The 16,684-nt window shown below is 42.2% G+C and overlaps 2 protein-coding genes across 2 annotated transcripts; one reads left to right on the forward strand and one right to left on the reverse strand.

Annotated features, from left to right (window-relative positions):
* Window positions 1–248: 248 nt before the first annotated feature.
* Window positions 249–4,395, forward strand: LOC112196726 (lipoxygenase 6, chloroplastic). The gene is made up of 9 exons (XM_024337133.2): window positions 249–823; window positions 1,113–1,396; window positions 1,478–1,715; window positions 1,805–2,134; window positions 2,255–2,340; window positions 2,430–2,537; window positions 2,638–2,939; window positions 3,022–3,288; window positions 3,383–4,395. The coding sequence occupies exons 1-9, from the start codon at window positions 436–438 to the stop codon at window positions 4,140–4,142; spliced, it is 2,763 nt and encodes a 920-aa protein (XP_024192901.1). The 5' UTR covers window positions 249–435; the 3' UTR covers window positions 4,143–4,395.
* Window positions 4,237–7,217, reverse strand: LOC112196727 (4-coumarate--CoA ligase-like 9). The gene is made up of 6 exons (XM_024337134.2): window positions 6,083–7,217; window positions 5,275–5,464; window positions 5,032–5,177; window positions 4,875–4,942; window positions 4,657–4,759; window positions 4,237–4,545 (listed from the first exon to the last, which is right to left on the reverse strand). Exons 1-6 carry the CDS (start codon window positions 7,100–7,102, stop codon window positions 4,432–4,434), a joined length of 1,641 nt encoding a protein of 546 aa, XP_024192902.1. The 5' UTR covers window positions 7,103–7,217; the 3' UTR covers window positions 4,237–4,431.
* Between the last annotated feature and the right edge of the window lie 9,467 nt (window positions 7,218–16,684).

Genomic DNA, 16,684 nt, shown 5'->3' on the forward strand with positions numbered 1-16,684 from the left:
ATGCATCGCTTGACAAAACTAGCCAGTCTTCTTTTACTGTAAAATAAATACCTACCACTCTACCAGCCTGTTGTCCTTGCTCTGAAACCCACCATCTTCCCACTCTCCCACACCCACCTTATAACCAACGCGCCATTGACATGATTCAGCACTCTTCTTTAGATAATTAGGGGATTGTCATCACGCGCCACATGTGGAGAGTCTCCATCAGTCAGCACTATTGAATAAAGACCACTATTAAACCCAATGATGGCACTGAAAAAACTACACGTACACTTCCAGAAAGAAGAAGTCTCACTTGGAGTTCTTCACTTCTTATAGACATCGTAACTCCGCCGGAAAAACAAGAAAAGCCCTCGTTCCGGCGACGTTAGAGTTACTTACACAAGTGATCACTTGAGAGTTACAACGTTGTTGGTCTTGTCAGAGACAGACATGTATGCATTGAATCAGCCACTGGTTTCTTTCAAGTCAAGCCTCGCCGGCGGCCGGAGGTCAACCGGGAAGGTCATCAAGCTCCGGAAGGCGCATGTCCCCAGTTTCGGGTCACGGCCCAATGGGCTTGGATCAGTCAGAGCCGTGATCAGCGGTGGTGACAAGGCGGCGGTGGAAGAAGCTTCAACTCCTCCATTGCAGAGCAAAGACATTAGTGGCACTTTGAAACCTTCTTCTTCTTCTCCGATCGAAGTCAAGGCGGCGGTGACGATCAGAAAGAAAATGAAGGAGAAGGTCTCGGAGAAGATTGAGGATCAGTGGGAGTTTTTTATTAATGGGATTGGTCAGGGGATTCTGATCCAGCTCATCAGTGAAGAAATTGACCCTGGTATATTTATCGGAATCAAAATTTCAGTGCCTTTTTTGGCCTCCACTTTTTTTATCGATACACTTAAATTTTTTTTTGTGAAAAGGTGTTTTCTTTTGCTTTTTTGGTTTTGATGGGTATGCAAGATTTTCATGCTCATTTTTGTTCTTGATCCTGGTCATTACCACTAAAGATTCAAAAGTTTTGTGCTTTTTTGAGTTCTACTGTTTAATGGGTGCAAAGAATTTTTGCTTTGGGTTTCTTTTGGTTTGGTGGTATGTAATATTTGTTCCCATTTTTGTTCTTGTAGTTACTAATTCAGGAAAGATAGTGGAATCTGCTGTGAGAGGCTGGTTGCCAAAGCCATTACCATCGGAGCATTCCCACATAATTGAATATGCTGCTGATTTCACTGTCCCAATTGACTTTGGGTGTCCTGGAGCTGTTCGTGTTACTAATCTCCATGGCAAGGAGTTTTACTTGTTGGAGATTGTCATACATGGTTTCGATAAAGGCCCATTTTTCTTCCCTGCTAATACTTGGATCCATTCTCAGAAGGATAACTTCCAAAGTCGAATCATCTTCAAAAACCAAGTACGAATTTCCTCATATTTACTTTCATTTATGATTGATTTTGTAGGAGCTATGCTTACATTGTTTTATTGTTGTAAACAGGCATACCTGCCATCACAAACACCAGCAGGGATTAAAGGTCTTCGACATGAAGACTTACTGAGTATTCGGGGCAATGGGAAGGGCAGGAGAAAGCCACATGATAGGATTTATGATTATGATGTTTACAATGAGTTGGGGAATCCTGACAAGAGTGAAGAATTAGCTAGGCCGGTCATTGGTGGCGAGGAGAGGCCTTATCCTCGGCGCTGTAGAACTGGCCGGCCTCCATCCAAGTCAGGTACATAAGATGTTATTTCTCTATATTAGTGCAGTTGGATTTTGTAGCATTGATATATAACTGTGCTACTTTGAATGGCATTCAAACAGATCCTCTTACGGAGAGTAGAATCGAGAAGCCCCATCCAGTTTATGTGCCTCGTGATGAGACTTTTGAGGAGATTAAGCAAAATACTTTCTCTCGTGGAAGGTTGAAAGCTTTGCTCCACAATCTGTTACCGTCTCTTGCTGTTAAGTTGTCAAGTTCAGACATACCCTTCAAGTGCTTCTCTGATATAGATAAGCTATATAATGATGGTCTGCTCCCGAAAGATGACGATGAGCAGAAAGAATCAGTTCTGTTTTCAGGCAACATGATGAAACAGGTTCTTAATGCTGGAGGAGAGTGGTTGAAATATGAAATCCCTGCTATTATAAAAAGTAATTTACACTTTGTTTCCTTTTATTCCCTTGTTTTGTTAAACCATTTTATTTACGAGGGAAAATTCTTCTGGTCTTTAATGTCATTCATTTCTCCTATTGTTCAATTTATGTGATCAGGGGATAGATTTGCTTGGTTGCGTGATAATGAGTTTGCACGGCAAGCTTTAGCTGGAGTCAATCCAGTGAACATTGAGATTTTGAAGGTAACATACAGACAGATCCTTTGTCAATCACTATATGTTAGTTAAATGCCATCGTGTGAGTCCTTAAGTTGGGTTATGTATATTTCCAGGAATTTCCAATTCTCAGCAAGTTAGATCCTGCTGTTTACGGCTCTCCAGAATCAGCTATCACGAAGGAATTGATAGAGCAAGAACTCGGTGGGATGAGTGTTGAAAAGGTATTAGTATCTGATTGCATTCTGGAAATTGAAAGCGGTTATTTCTTCTTTCTATATTATCCTAACCCTTCGTCTCTTACCCTGACAATTCATGATACAGGCTATTGAGGATAAGAGACTGTTTATACTTGACTACCATGATATATTTTTGCCATTTATTGAGAAGATGAACTCTTTGCCCGGAAGAAAAGCCTATGCCTCAAGGACAGTGTTCTTCTATACCAAGACTGGTTTTTTGAGACCTCTAGCTATAGAGCTTTCACTTCCACCAACACCTTCATCTCCTCAAAAAAAACATGTATATACTCATGGGCATCATGCTACTACACACTGGATTTGGAAGCTAGCCAAAGCTCATGTTTGCTCAAACGACGCTGGCGTCCATCAGCTAGTCAATCACTGGTAAAAACAGATTAACATTGGATTTTGCAAAGGCTACAGTATGTCGCATGTAACTAATGTTGTGGTAATTTATTCTGCCTAGGTTGAGGACTCATGCTTGCATGGAGCCGTATATAATTGCCACTCATAGGCAGCTTAGCACAATGCACCCCATCTACAAGCTACTTCATCCTCACATGCGCTACACCTTAGAAATTAATGCACTTGCAAGGCAGAGTTTAATAAATGGAGGGGGAGTAATCGAGGCTTCTTTTAGTCCGGGAAAATATGCCATGGAGGTAAGCTCGGCAGCTTACAAGAGTATGTGGAGGTTTGACTTGGAGGCATTACCGGCCGATCTTATTCGAAGGTAAGGCTTTCATAATTTGAAACATGTTAGAATTATAAGCACAACGACATTGAGCAAATGAGCTGAGTCGTTTTACTTGTGTTAACATTCTTAGAGGCATGGCTGTGGAAGATCCTTCAGAAGCTTGCGGCATAAAACTTGTAATTGAGGACTATCCATATGCTGCAGATGGTCTCCTTGTATGGTCTGCCATAAAAGAATGGGTAGAATCTTATGTGGAACGTTTCTACTCCGAGCCAAATTCTGTGACATCAGATGTTGAGCTCCAAGACTGGTGGAATGAGATCAAGAACAAGGGTCATGCTGACAAGCGGAACGAGCCCTGGTGGCCTAAACTTAATACCAAAGAGGACTTATCTGGTATACTTGCAATAATAATTTGGACTGCTTCAGGTCAACATGCTGCCATCAACTTTGGCCAGTACCCTTTTGGCAGTTATGTCCCAAACCGTCCTACCCTTATGAGAAAACTTATTCCACAAGAAGATGACCCTGATTATGAGAAGTTTCTTCAAAACCCGCAGCAAACTTTCCTGTCTTCCTTGGCAACAAAACTTCAAGCCACGAAAGTAATGGCCGTTCAAGATACTCTATCAACTCACTCCCCAGATGAAGAGTACTTGGGTCAGGTGAATCCTCTACATACCCATTGGATCAATGATCATGAAATTTTGGAGTTGTTCAAAAGATTCTCTTCTAGACTAGACGAGATAGAGAAGATCATTAACAGGAAAAACAAAGATGGCCACTTTAAAAACAGAAGCGGAGCAGGAATTCCCCCATATGAATTACTGATCCCTTCTTCAGGCCCAGGGGTAACTGGCCGTGGAATCCCCAACAGCATTTCTATTTGATGGCCTTAGCTATACTTCAGTAGGTTCTCTTTTGTTGTTTTTAGTGATCTTTGGTGCTTACCATCTACTTTGTAAGAAGCCTCTGTGAGTAGCATCATAGAATGTTGAAATACATCACAATTTGTATTTCAGCAAGTAGTGAAACATTTGTCATCTATTGTACTCGTGTAAGTAAAACTGCAGTAGTGCTCTTATGAGATTATGTTGAAATACCAGGACTCTGAAATAATATAGCAAGCAGATTTACATTCTAGATCCAAATGTAACACCCGAAGAAAGAACCTGGAATTCATAACATGGATAATGCAAGTTTGACTAATTCCTTCCTCATTAATTTACCTTGTGCACTCTTTGGTACTTCATTGATGAATGCTACTCGTCGTATTTTCTTATACGGTGCGACCTGTAATTCATATGACGAAGTTCATAAAGTTAAGACATCAAATAAATTACGCAGTATATATAGTTAAAGTTGCTAGCATGCTAGGCATGTCACCCGAATAGTCTGAATTACCTGTTTGGCAATAAAATCCTTCACCTGCGATTCATCGACGACACTTCCTAGGCGCCTGACCACAAAGGCCATTGGTACTTGACCTGCTTCCTCATCAGGATACCTGTCCATTACTTTCATTAGTTCTCCACATACAAACTGTCAGACTTGATGAGCAAGCCAGCTGAAATCGGGATAATTTCAAATTCAAACAATAGAGAGAACCGAAAATCACATACGGAACCACAGCTGCATCAGCAATATCGGGATGGGATTGAAACAGATGCTCCAACTCTGCCGGGGCAACCTAATGCAAACATGCAATAGTAAACACAAGGCATCTCACTACTTCTATATATCTAAGCAAAGCAGAAAACTTGCTTATGGCACACAAACCTGGTAGCCTTTGTACTTGATCAGTTCCTTGATCCGATCAACGAAAAATAGGTAACCTTCTTTGTCGATATAGCAAAGGTCTCCAGTTTTAAACCATCCTTCAGTGTCCATAGTCGTAGCATTTGCTTCTTCATCACCAATGTAACCTACACTAATCAAAATAACAAGCAACAACACCTCGAGTATGAATCAATTTACGAATATGAGGCACATTTTCAGTCCTCAAGAAAAAACAATCATTACCTTTCATTATAATTGGTCCCCTAAGCCAAATCTCTCCAGTCATTAGAGGAGGCAAGGCACTGCCGGTCTCTGGGTCAACAATCTTGGCTTCAAAGTTTGACATCAGCTTTCCAGTAGCTCCTTCTACTCGGGTCTCATTTGGGCCTACCGTGCCAAACACTCGACCCGTTGTCTCTGTCAGCCCATATCCCTGCACAAATCATATTATTAGTCTAGTCCATTTCCACAATTCCACCAAAGTCATTGAGTTTCGATTATAACAATGCCAGCGTTGAAGTACAGTCAAGCTAACAATTAAACTCCAATTAAAAAAAAACAAATTATTACAACTAAGTGAACCAACTCCAAATAATTAATGTGATAGCGGAAAATTAGGCAATCAAAGCACAAATATCATGGATCAAAATACGAATCAGAAATTACAATGAATAAAATGAAAGAATGAATACAAACAATAAAAGCTAACGTGTCCTCATATCCTGTCATCTAAATTATTTTTTTATATTTTTGTTTCTAATTTGACATACTTTTATCATGTTGTTGACTGTTGAGTATGTGATTCTCTAGATTTCTTAATCGCTTTTAGCATGATGCATTCTATATTGCTATGTACAATATGTGATACTCTAGATTTCTCAATCATTAGGTCTTTATTTTTTCGATAATTAAGCTGTACTTTCGGATCAAGCACAATGTAAACTTTACTTTAGAATATCGTAGAATTTTCGAACTCTAATCATAAAATTATGAAACTACTACGTCTAAAGTGAAAATAAGCAAAACTATTAAATATTAATGCACTACTGACCTGTGCGACTTGCACGTTGGGAAGGCGTTTCTTCAGCTTATCGATGACACTCTTCGCAAGCGGAGCACCGCCGCAGGCGACGACCTGCAGCGAGCTCAGATCGTAGCCGTCGATCTCGCTCCCGAGCTTCACCACCGCCACCACCACCGGCGGGGCCCACGACACGTGGCTGATCCTGAACTCCTCGACGGCCCTCAGCGTCGCTCTCAGATCAAACCTCCCCGAAATCGACGCCAGCGTCTCGCCGAACCCCAACACCCGCATGCAGACGCCGAAGCCGTACACGTGGAAGAACGGCACCGCGCAGAGCATGACAGCTGGCGGAGCCGTCGGATTCCGAACCGCGAACGCCGACGCCAGCACGGAAATCCAGTTACGGTGGGTCAACTCCACGCCTTTGACGGCCCCGGTGGTCCCCGACGAGTAGAGGACCGCGGCGGTGTGGGATTGGCTGAAGCGGACCCGTGGAAGCTCCGGCGCCGGAGCACACGTCATCATGGACTGGAATTCCGGGGAGTCGAGGAGTACAACGCCGTATCGGAGGGAGTTGGGGAGTTTGTGAGCGGTGGCGGAGGTGGCGAAGGCGATGACGGGTCTGCTGAGGTGGATTTGGCGGGAAATCTCGGGAGTGGTGCTGGCCGGGTTTGACGGAGAGACGGTTACGCCGAGGGAAAAGAGAGAGAAGTAGAGGATGGGGAGGTCGAGAGAATTGGGGGAGATGACGAAGGCGGTGTGGCCACTGGAGAGGTTGAGTTGCGATTCTAGCGCGGCTGCAAGGGTTTTGACGCGGCGCGTGAACTCGGGGTAGAGAATGTGGCGGCGCGTGGCGGGGTCGAGGAGAGCCGGGGTGGAGGGCGGAGGAGGGGAGGCTTGGAGGTGGGAGAAAATGTAGTGAGTGATCGAAAGCGGCGTCGTTTCGGAGGGGAGCGGGGCTTTCGGCCTGAGACTGTGGAATGTTTTGGTGTTTGAGCAGAAGCCGCTGTTGGGATCAATGCTGGTAGTGTTGTTGTGACAGGCCATTTCAGTTTCCGTTTTTTTGCTGGAAATGTAATGTAGAATCGGAAATGAAGGTAGGTATATGGATTCAAATTGCTACCTTGTTTCAGTTTTTTAGTTGATCACGGCTTTTCCTTCCCTACTAGGATTTTGATTTTCTACTTAGGTGAGGTCCGTGTCAATATCAGTTTGTGTTCGTTATTATTATCGGGCCACATTGTAAGCGACAGAAGTAATTGCAGACTTGCAGTAGGTAGGTAGTATTGGAATATGAAATGTGCACTAGCAAAAACAAATTTGTTCTCTTCTGTTCTAGGTTATATGTATCGAATCTGATTTGTCACAGCCGGCTCTAGGGTGGTGCCTCCATCTACCCAATGTCCGCAGTTCGAATATTTTACAGTGCAGATTCTATTATTATTATTTTATTTTATTTTATTTTTTTTAAAAAGAGAGAGCTCAGATCATATATTTGGATAAATGTCCAAATCTTGCAATGAACTTTTTTTTGGCGGCAATTAAATCTTCCCTTCTCTGTGTTTTTCCTAACTGCGTGCTCTTGTTTTTGCAAAACTCTATTTCCTATTCTTGTTCAGCAAAACTCTAATTATTCAATCTTTCATGGCCACAATTACTGGTGTCTGCTTTGCATTTGTCTTGTTATGAGTGTTCATGCCCTTTCCTGACTATTAATGGTTGTCAGTTCTGTTTTTCGTAGGTCACCGGGGTCAAACAAGTGTTTAATTTCAAGCTTCATCCGACCGCAGGTATATGTGTTGCCTAGGAGTACTGGCATGGTTGAAAGTTATTCGGAATTTTAAGATTGAATAATTAAGCACATAAGTATATTTGTCTTCGTTTCTAGTGTTGGGTGTTGGTACATGGTAGGGAAGCAAGTACTGTTTCCACATTTATATTGAAATTTGCGTGGCAGGTGACCTGCATCTAGATCTCACACCCCACTGCCACGTGTTATGTGGCAGCAGAAAACAAGTCCTTAATTAATAATTTTTTTTTTTGTCATTGTCATTTTTGCCCTTCTGCTCCATTCTCTCTCTTTTTCCTCTCTCTTCTTCGAAAACAATTGTCTTTCTTCTTCTCTCTCATCAAACCCATTAAAACTTATTTTGGAGACAATCACAAAATATTAGGTTCTTGCTTCTACATGCCCAAATCCTGGATATGAAAAATCTTCAATTTTCCATCTTCATGTCATAACTGTAGCAGATCCCACAAAATAAAGGAAAGAACTTGGCTGACCAGCCCTGGTCAGCCCATCCTGACCACAGCCACTAATAACTTGACACCTGTTTTTTTTTTACCCCCCCTCTCCTTCTTCAGTTCTTCCTCCTCTGTTCTCCTTCCTCTTCTCCACTCCCATGGCTGCCCATCGACTCTGCTTCGATCTCATCTCCACCGTCGCTCTCTCAGTTCGGCGTCGGCGTCGGCTTCCCTTTCTCTTCTCCTTCTTCAGTTCTTCTTCGATCTCATCTCCGCCGTCGCTCTCTCAGTTCGGCGACTTGGTAGCGCAATGAAGTCCATGGTCGCCTCCGCAGCCTAGAAGCCACCGGAGCAGCTCCTCTGCTTCGATCTCATCTCCGCCATCGCCGAAGAGTCCAAGGTCCCGCTCCTCTGTTATTGTGGAGATGGTGAACTGCAGGAGTCGAAGAAGGAGAACGGGGGGGGGGGGAGAACTAAAGAAGGAGAAGAGAAGGGGAAAGAGCCCAAAAAATAAAAGACATATGTCAAGTTATTAGTGGCTGTGGTCAGGATGGGCTGACCAGGGCTGGTCAGCCAAGTTCTTTCCCAAAATAAAATAAAAGATTCATGTCCTATTTTGTCCCATGATCCATATCCTAATTCGACACTGGTCATCGGGTGTCATGGAGGCTGGGCTGGACTCGTCGAAGGCCGTTGGGCACAGTGTTGGTGTAGGTGTTGCCGGTGGAGCTCCGGTTGACCGACAAAAAAATTAGATCCCATATCTGTTCTCTCTCTCTCTCTTCGAGCTTTCTCTCTCATCCGTTGTTTCTCTTTCCTTAATGAATTCGATGAAATTAGAACGTGATTATGTTGTTTTTCCAAAAGAGGAGATGAAGAAGAAAGAGAATAAACGTCTGTAACCAGAAAGAGAAGAAGAGAGGAAATAGCATAAGGGCAAAACTGATAAGAAAAAGAATGCATCAATAATCTACCTTAGACCATCTCCAATGGATGTGTCGAATCCACATAAGAGACTTTTACTAGTAACAAAAGACATGGTAGAGACTTTTACTAGTAACAAAAGACATGGTAGCACTCCAACTCATAGGTCTTATCCTACGTGTAAACGACATATGGAGTTGGGCTGTCAAATTTGACAAAACAAACTCAATCTGTCTTTTGTTTTTTAATCATTATTTCTCTCTCTTCCTTCTCTCTCTCTCTCTCTCTCTCTCTCTCTCTTCTTTCCCCACAGAGCTTCTTTCTCTTTTCTTTTCCAAATCTGCATCTTCTCATCTTCTCAGGAAATTGACTCACAATAACATCGGCCGATATCGACTTGGACGTAGTCCTTCGACCAGGTTTTGATTCCAAGCTTTGCGAAGTAGAGACCGGCCTCGAAAGGGTGGTCGTTGCCGCCCAATTCCAGATCCACAACAGATGAAGAAACAGAGAGGAGACTCCGGCTATGGCACCGAGCGTCGTCAACTTTTAACCCCGAAGTTTGGGATTGGACCCAGAAGCAAGAAGGAGACTAAACCTCGAAGAAGAAGAGTGAATGGTTTTCCAATTATGAATGGGTAAGATTTGTTTGGGTGCTTTGGGATTGAAAAGTTATCTCCTACAATTGTTGGCTTGTTGCCCATCAAAGAAGAAAAAAGAAACACAAAGAAGAAGAAGAGCGAAGATCAGAAGAGATAAAGAAGAAAGAGAAAAAATAGTTTGCTTGTTGTTATCAAAAATTTCAAAAAATAATAAAATAATATTTAAATATAACTAATTCATTGGACTAAAAATTTGTTAAAAATGACCATGACACGTCATCTTTCAAAATCGAATTTGATACAAGCTTTTTGACCAACTCGTTGGAGATGCTCTTATATCTGCTGCCACATAACACGTGGCAGTTGGGTATCTACCATTTCCCTTTATGAGTATTCTATATAGGATTACAAGTTATTTTTTGAGTGTTTAAGGAAAACTGAATTGGGAGATAATTAAGTTGTGCTTTCATTGATAATAGGAGGCCTCTTAAAATAGAGGATTACAAGACATAGAATCAGAATGAAAGATAATCGTACAATTAATTGGATATCTATGAATATCTCTGAGAATATCTCTAATTCAAAACCCTATTACAATTAGGTCAAGAAGCCTAGAGTTTGGGTCAGACACATATTCTGGATTTATTTGAACACTCCCCCTTGTGTCACCCAAACGTGGTGCTCCTCTCGTTGCCACATTAAAAACCTTGCCGACTAACAAAAATCTTGTGGGACAAAAATAACCTCGGTCGAAGGGGAAAAAGAGCACAACACACCCTTTAAGTTTCGAGACCATACATGTAGATATCTCCCCCTGATGTCTGCATCTCCCCCTGATGACTACAGTCATGGGAGTTCGGATAACTTCCGCAAACGATGCTACTAACATGTTTCTCCAAAGTGAAATTTAGTCATTGACTTAGTGAGCAAGTCTGCTACATTGTCCTCAGATCGAAGTATCGAACCTAGTTCACTTTGATCTTGAGGAGAGTCTCTGTTGTTGCTGATTATCTTTGGTGTTGTTGCTTTTGATGTAGTCTTGCTTTATTTGTTCAAAACAAGCAGCATTATCCTAAATGCTTGTAGGCTCATCTGTGGTAGACTTCAAACCACAATTGCTCGAACATGCGTAATTATGGATTCAATCCATATACATTCACGAACCACTTCGTGAAGAGCAATAATCTCTGCATTGTTTGAAGATATAGCGACTAAACCTCCAAGATATCACGGTCTTACCTATACTGAACTCTTAACCAGTTTGGGAATGACCTTTGTGTGGGTCAGAGAGATACCCAACATCAGCAAAACCTTCCAAAACACATGTTTCGGGATGGGGATAGAGGACGCAAGCCAGTGTTGGCGGCGTTCCTGGTGTGTAATGAGTCTGAATCCATCGTCTCTCTGTAGGTATAGAACAAACTCATATCAATCGTTCATCTCAAGTACAGAAATATATCTTTTACACCAATCCAATGGCGTCGCGTTGGCGCAAAGTTATATCCAGCTAACAAGTTCACTGCAAATGAGATGTCTGGTCTTGCGCTTTGAGCTAAGTACAATAATGCGCCTATTGTACTGAAGCATGGCACTTTTGTCATCATCCTTTGGATGAAGAGGATCCTTTTTAGGATCAAGACTACAGACGATCATGGGGGTGCTTGAAAGTTTGACCTTGTCAAAATGCCTAAGCATCTATCAACACAATGCTCAAGTTTCAAACTGAGACATAATCGTGTTCTCCCAAAATCGTTCATCTCAAAATCGGATTTTAATTGTTCAGCGGTTTCCCTTAACTCTTTAAGGGCTTCCAATGAAGATCATGTCCAACATGAACCGCGATAGGATCCGAAACTTATTATGGAAACGCGTGGGAATATCCCTTCCCAATCAAGTAGTCACTTTAGTGAGCGTTTCAACCTCTTTGTAAAACGCACTCTGTGGTCTAGAGCCACTTGACTTGGGTAAATGAAGTTCACCATGAACTTTCATGTATATTTCATATCTAGATCCCTATAGAGATACATAGTGACCACATTTGTAAGCTGCATGTTTAGTTATTCGAAAACTACCAAACTGACAGGGTAGTGAAGTGCAATGACATCCATTACGAGAGAATATGTCTCATCATAGTCGATTATAAGGCGTTTTGTGAGAAGCTTGGCACCGTAGGGCGAGATTACCATATCTTTTTCCCAACACGCTTTCTAACGAAGACCCATTAGTCAATAGGTTTTATGTTAGGAGGTGTTGGCATCACTGGCTCAAAAACCTTCCTCTTTGTTAGAGAATCCAACTTAACCTGAATCGCATCTTTCCATTTAGGCCAAATCTCTCTATGTTGGCATTCATTCATCAACGGAGTTCGATATCATCAGACTCAACAACCTCATGCGCAACGAAATGAGTGATTATATCATCAATTATGATGGAGTTTGTGAGCCCTGGAAATATTTGAGGTACTAGAGTGGAATTATTCGAGATTGAATTTATAATATCGGTAATAAGCAAGATGCTTGGGATTATTTTTCAAAATTTTTCACAAGGTTACATCTTCAATTTAAGGGTCTAATATTTAAGTACGCAATGTCACGAGTTCGTGGGTATTTTCGAGAAATGTTTCGGATACCCAAGCTATTTATCGTGATTTTTTGAAGTTCTGTGATATTAGAAAAAGATTTAAAGAAAAGGGAATTTCCACGGTGCAATCGTGGCCATCTATCCAGCCATCGCTTCATCCTAGCCATTGAGATAAAGTGAAACTCAGGGTATAAGTACCCTTTGATTTGATCAAGGCTTCAGATCACTCCAGAAGCAACCTGCAGCCTCGACCCGTGAAAAGGAGACCACGACCCGACGCCATGATCCGATCGGCACTCTACCTTCAGGCCGCCTCCAGTCGGCGCCCGGACGTCATTCTCTTCCTCTCGCCATCGCTGTCACGTCTCTGGAATCGATTTGATCGTTCATATATCGAAGAGAGAGAATTAGGTTCGAGAAGCTTCGACAGCTGCGGCAGTTCTCCGGTGATTCCGGCCACCGATTGAGTTGCATGTGGTATGAATATCAATCCCCTCGTCATTCTCTACACGTTAGTCTAGTTAGTTTTACAATTTGATCGATTTTTACTGATATGAAATTCTGGGTTGGTTTCGGGTTCAACGTTGTCACCGACGTCGATGACTTTTCCAGCTCTTCTTGGTTCGTTTCTAGCTCGAGTGCTTCCGTAGACGAGGGTTGACCATGATCGGAACTGGAACTCAGAAACTTGCTGGGTTATGAGCATCGAAACCTCAGTTCATCGTCAGTAGAGTTTCGAAAGGAATTTCCTTAAGGCTGTCATGAGTTAGAATCCAAGCTTGAGGTTAACTTTGCAAACCAAACTTATTGAAGGTAAAATTGAAGTCCTGCTCTTTTGGTACTCTTGACAGATTAGGTGAATTGTGGTGCTGTGGTTGAAATCGAAGTCTCCTTGAATGGTTTGAGCATAGTTTCAATGTTATAAATTCTGGTGGTTGTGATAATGCTCACTGTGAATCGAAATGTTGTTAGTTTTAGTGCGTGGCAGTTATTTGTGTTGTAAGAACTTGTAGTTTGGTTTGGTCGTGATTGTTAGTTGGCAAGATGAAGGGAAGGAAAAGTTTAATATATTGGTTATACATTGAGTTGGGTGCCCTTAGTATTTTGGGCACACCTTAATCGAGAATGGAATAAGGTTAGGTACCCATAGTAGTTCGAACGAATTACTATGCTACGAATAGAATGAGAAAGGATATGTTAAAAGCATGGAAATTAATCAATACTTCAAGTTGAAGTGATATGTTCAATAATTGGGATAATTATCGAATTTGTGGTGATTGGTCAATGTTGGTCAAACTATGGTCAACCCTAATCAAACCAGGAAATGTTAGTCGAACGATTAGTTAGTCATCGAGATTTTAAGTACTTGTTCGACGAATTATTAACGATCATTATGTCGGATTTGGGACTCCAGTTACCTGAGGAACGGAAGGTTCGTGACTCTCGAACTGCATGAAAGATAAGCATCAGAATCCAAGTAGGGGACTCGGAACTCACTCGGTTAGTTGTTTTTCATATTTAATTTAATAGCGATGCATGTTAAGTCTATGTGGTTTGGTTATGTTAAAATGCAATGCGTACTAACCAAACCGTGGGAGATGTTGATGGCTTGAGAGCGAAGGGTGGCACAGACTTCCTTGGGTTCGATCCCCTTAACCTCCGGAGGGTTAGTTACACCGGTTGATCGGTATCACGATCTTAATGACGGGCCCGGTACGTGTGTGTAGCTAGATAGTGGACACTCTCGCTACGCTTACCTGGATATAAACTAATTTGAGGTAAGGTCGTGTAGTGGATTTATGGGACCGACCATCAGGTAATACATAGTTTTGGCGCCGTATTTACTTAAGCATCATGCAATGGTTTTCAAATTGAAAAGTATCATAAAGTTTGTCGTTCTTTTAAATATTTGGTTCAAGTATGTTTTCATACTGGGTACCTAAAACTATTATTCTATGCATTGGCTTTCAAACCTAACAAGGGTGAAGCCCCTACTGAGCAGCCAGGACGAACGCTCACCCCTACAACAATGTAGTTGTAGGTACTGTGCACTGGTAGCGGGATTGGACCGGACGGAGCTGGGTGTGTGGAAATGAGTTCGTTTAACCTTCGTAATGGAAATCAGGTTTCGGGTTTTATCGCGACTTTAACTTCTTGCAAATGTGTTTCCCGAAACTTGTTGAAAGTTAGTCTTATATCGAAACTTTGCTAAACTCTTATTTCTTGAGGTTTGTTATTTTCTGAGAAATCCTTCATATCAAGTTCTGGACGAACAAGTTTAAGTTAACAATTCAAAGTATTTCACCTCGAAAGTATTTACAAGTTTCCGCTGTGTTTTATTGAAATTTGTTAAACAAAATGTCTTGAGGGTTTCTAGGATGTGAATCGAGCATTCGGTTTATGTTTTAGAGACTCGCGACATTATGACATACTCAAGCTGGTGAGGTGCAGTTTGGGGCGTTACAGAGTTTCTATCCCACGTCTCATGTACACTAGTGTAATTTTCATAGAGCTCTATATTCTCTAGAATAGGTTCTGACGTTGAGGCGTCCCCCAACGATAACCATAATCCTAAAGATACTCATGAGACGGATTTTGAGTGTCAATGATCCAAGGACTGAGTTGTGCCAAAGCATCATTCAAACCCACAGGCTTCCCACACATCCTAGCTGGGGCTATGGCTTATAATGCCAGAGTGCCACTCTCTTTGGCGTTGGCGTCATGTCTACCTCTGTGTAGGGTGGCGCTACATCCTCTCGTAGGGACGTCCTTCGTTGCAGGCATATTTGCAGCAGATATGTGTGATCTCGTCACTTTAATAGGGATCGAGATGAGACATAGTGGGGACAGACCACGACAATTCCTGTCGTTCCTGCTGAACATTCGTGTTCTTATCTCCCCCTAACGACGGGAAGACTGTCTCATCAAAGTGACAATGCGCAAGACATGCGGTAAAGAGATCGCCTATCAAGGGCATTAAGTGGCGGACGATCGTTAAAATCTCAAATCTAACGTAGTTGCCCATTCATCTGTAAGGACCCATCATAGAGCGTTGTAGTGGCGCAATTGGCACAAAAATGACACACTCAAATATGCGTAAAGACAATACTTGTACCCAGTCACTAGCTGTAACGCAGAGGTAGATTGAGTGGCGGTGGGTCGTAGACGAATTAGCATAGCTGCATGCGATATTGCATCACCCCAAGGGAATATAAAGAGATGGGTGCGCATTACCAATGTCCGGACTACCATCGTAGTCGTTTCCGCGAGACCATTTGGGTGTGTTCATGGGAATATGATGGCCAACATCAGTCCTACTGCAATAACCATCGAAAGTCTTCGATGTAAACTCTCTAGCAATGTCAAATCCAATTAACTGAATAAGATGATCCGGGAGTGTGCCCGTTGTCATATGATATGTGCTAGGAGTGTAGCATAAGCAGCATTTACAGGTGGACAATGGCACAACACGTGACCAGCATGTTTGTGTGTCAACCAACATCATGAGATATTTAAACGTCCGCAAGTTGGTTGAATTAATCCACAGAATCCATGTAAGAACAGAATGAGTATTGTCATATCCTTTGCATAGGACGGTCTCAGTCCTAATTTCCCTAAGGAACGAGCTTTGTAAAACGAGCAAGAGGCTTCAGAAGCAACCAATGAGGATTTTGGTTGGGCCTGAGCGTCTGAAATGCTATTTGAAGTAAAGTTGGTGATTGCAGCATTACCTAGGGCGCCATCACCATGATGGACGCAATCCATGGTGTCATGGATAAGGACTGTGCCAGCCCTAGGCTGGTGGTGGACGACGGCAGAGCCAGAGGCAGCGGCGGCGATCACACTCAGTCCAGAAATCAACTTTTGATTCATGCTTCGTTTCACTTGAGAGAATGGATGTCTGTGTGAAGTCTTTAGTAGACGGATCATCATATCTTGACCAGGATGACCTATCCTGTCTTGACAAAGCCAATATGTGTTTAAATCCAAGAGATCTTCTCTCATGACTTTATTGGATTTAATAGCTCGAATAGTGGTGACATAAAATCCACTAGAGAGACATAAACTTCTCTAAGATTCGCCTTTGTTCGCAATCATTAGAGGTATTGCAAAGGAACTCATTTCTGTTCTCTACATGCGATTTCACATGGAATCTGTTGGTTATTCATAGGGTACGATTTGTCCTAGGAGCATAGAGAGTTTCAGTGACAGTAATCAAAGTGCCATTTGGCAAGGGGAACTTGGACTATTCCATGTCCTTGAATTAATACTGATGGTC

Source organism: Rosa chinensis, chromosome 4 (assembly GCF_002994745.2).
Source record: "Rosa chinensis cultivar Old Blush chromosome 4, RchiOBHm-V2, whole genome shotgun sequence".
Taxonomy (NCBI): domain Eukaryota; kingdom Viridiplantae; phylum Streptophyta; class Magnoliopsida; order Rosales; family Rosaceae; genus Rosa; species Rosa chinensis.

Excerpts from the sequence above, each read along its gene's own strand:
- LOC112196726 (XM_024337133.2), top strand. The coding sequence starts at position 436 with ATGTATGCATTGAATCAGCCACTGGTTTCTTTCAAGTCAAGCCTCGCC. Across the intron at positions 1,716-1,804 it reads CCGGCCTCCATCCAAGTCAG|ATCCTCTTACGGAGAGTAGA; the intron begins GTACATAAGATG and ends GCATTCAAACAG. Across the intron at positions 2,341-2,429 it reads TGAACATTGAGATTTTGAAG|GAATTTCCAATTCTCAGCAA; the intron begins GTAACATACAGA and ends GTATATTTCCAG.
- LOC112196727 (XM_024337134.2), bottom strand. The coding sequence starts at position 7,102 with ATGGCCTGTCACAACAACACTACCAGCATTGATCCCAACAGCGGCTTC. Across the intron at positions 5,465-6,082 it reads CCAACGTGCAAGTCGCACAG|GGATATGGGCTGACAGAGAC; the intron begins GTCAGTAGTGCA and ends TGATTTGTGCAG. Across the intron at positions 5,178-5,274 it reads GGGACCAATTATAATGAAAG|GTTACATTGGTGATGAAGAA; the intron begins GTAATGATTGTT and ends TGATTAGTGTAG.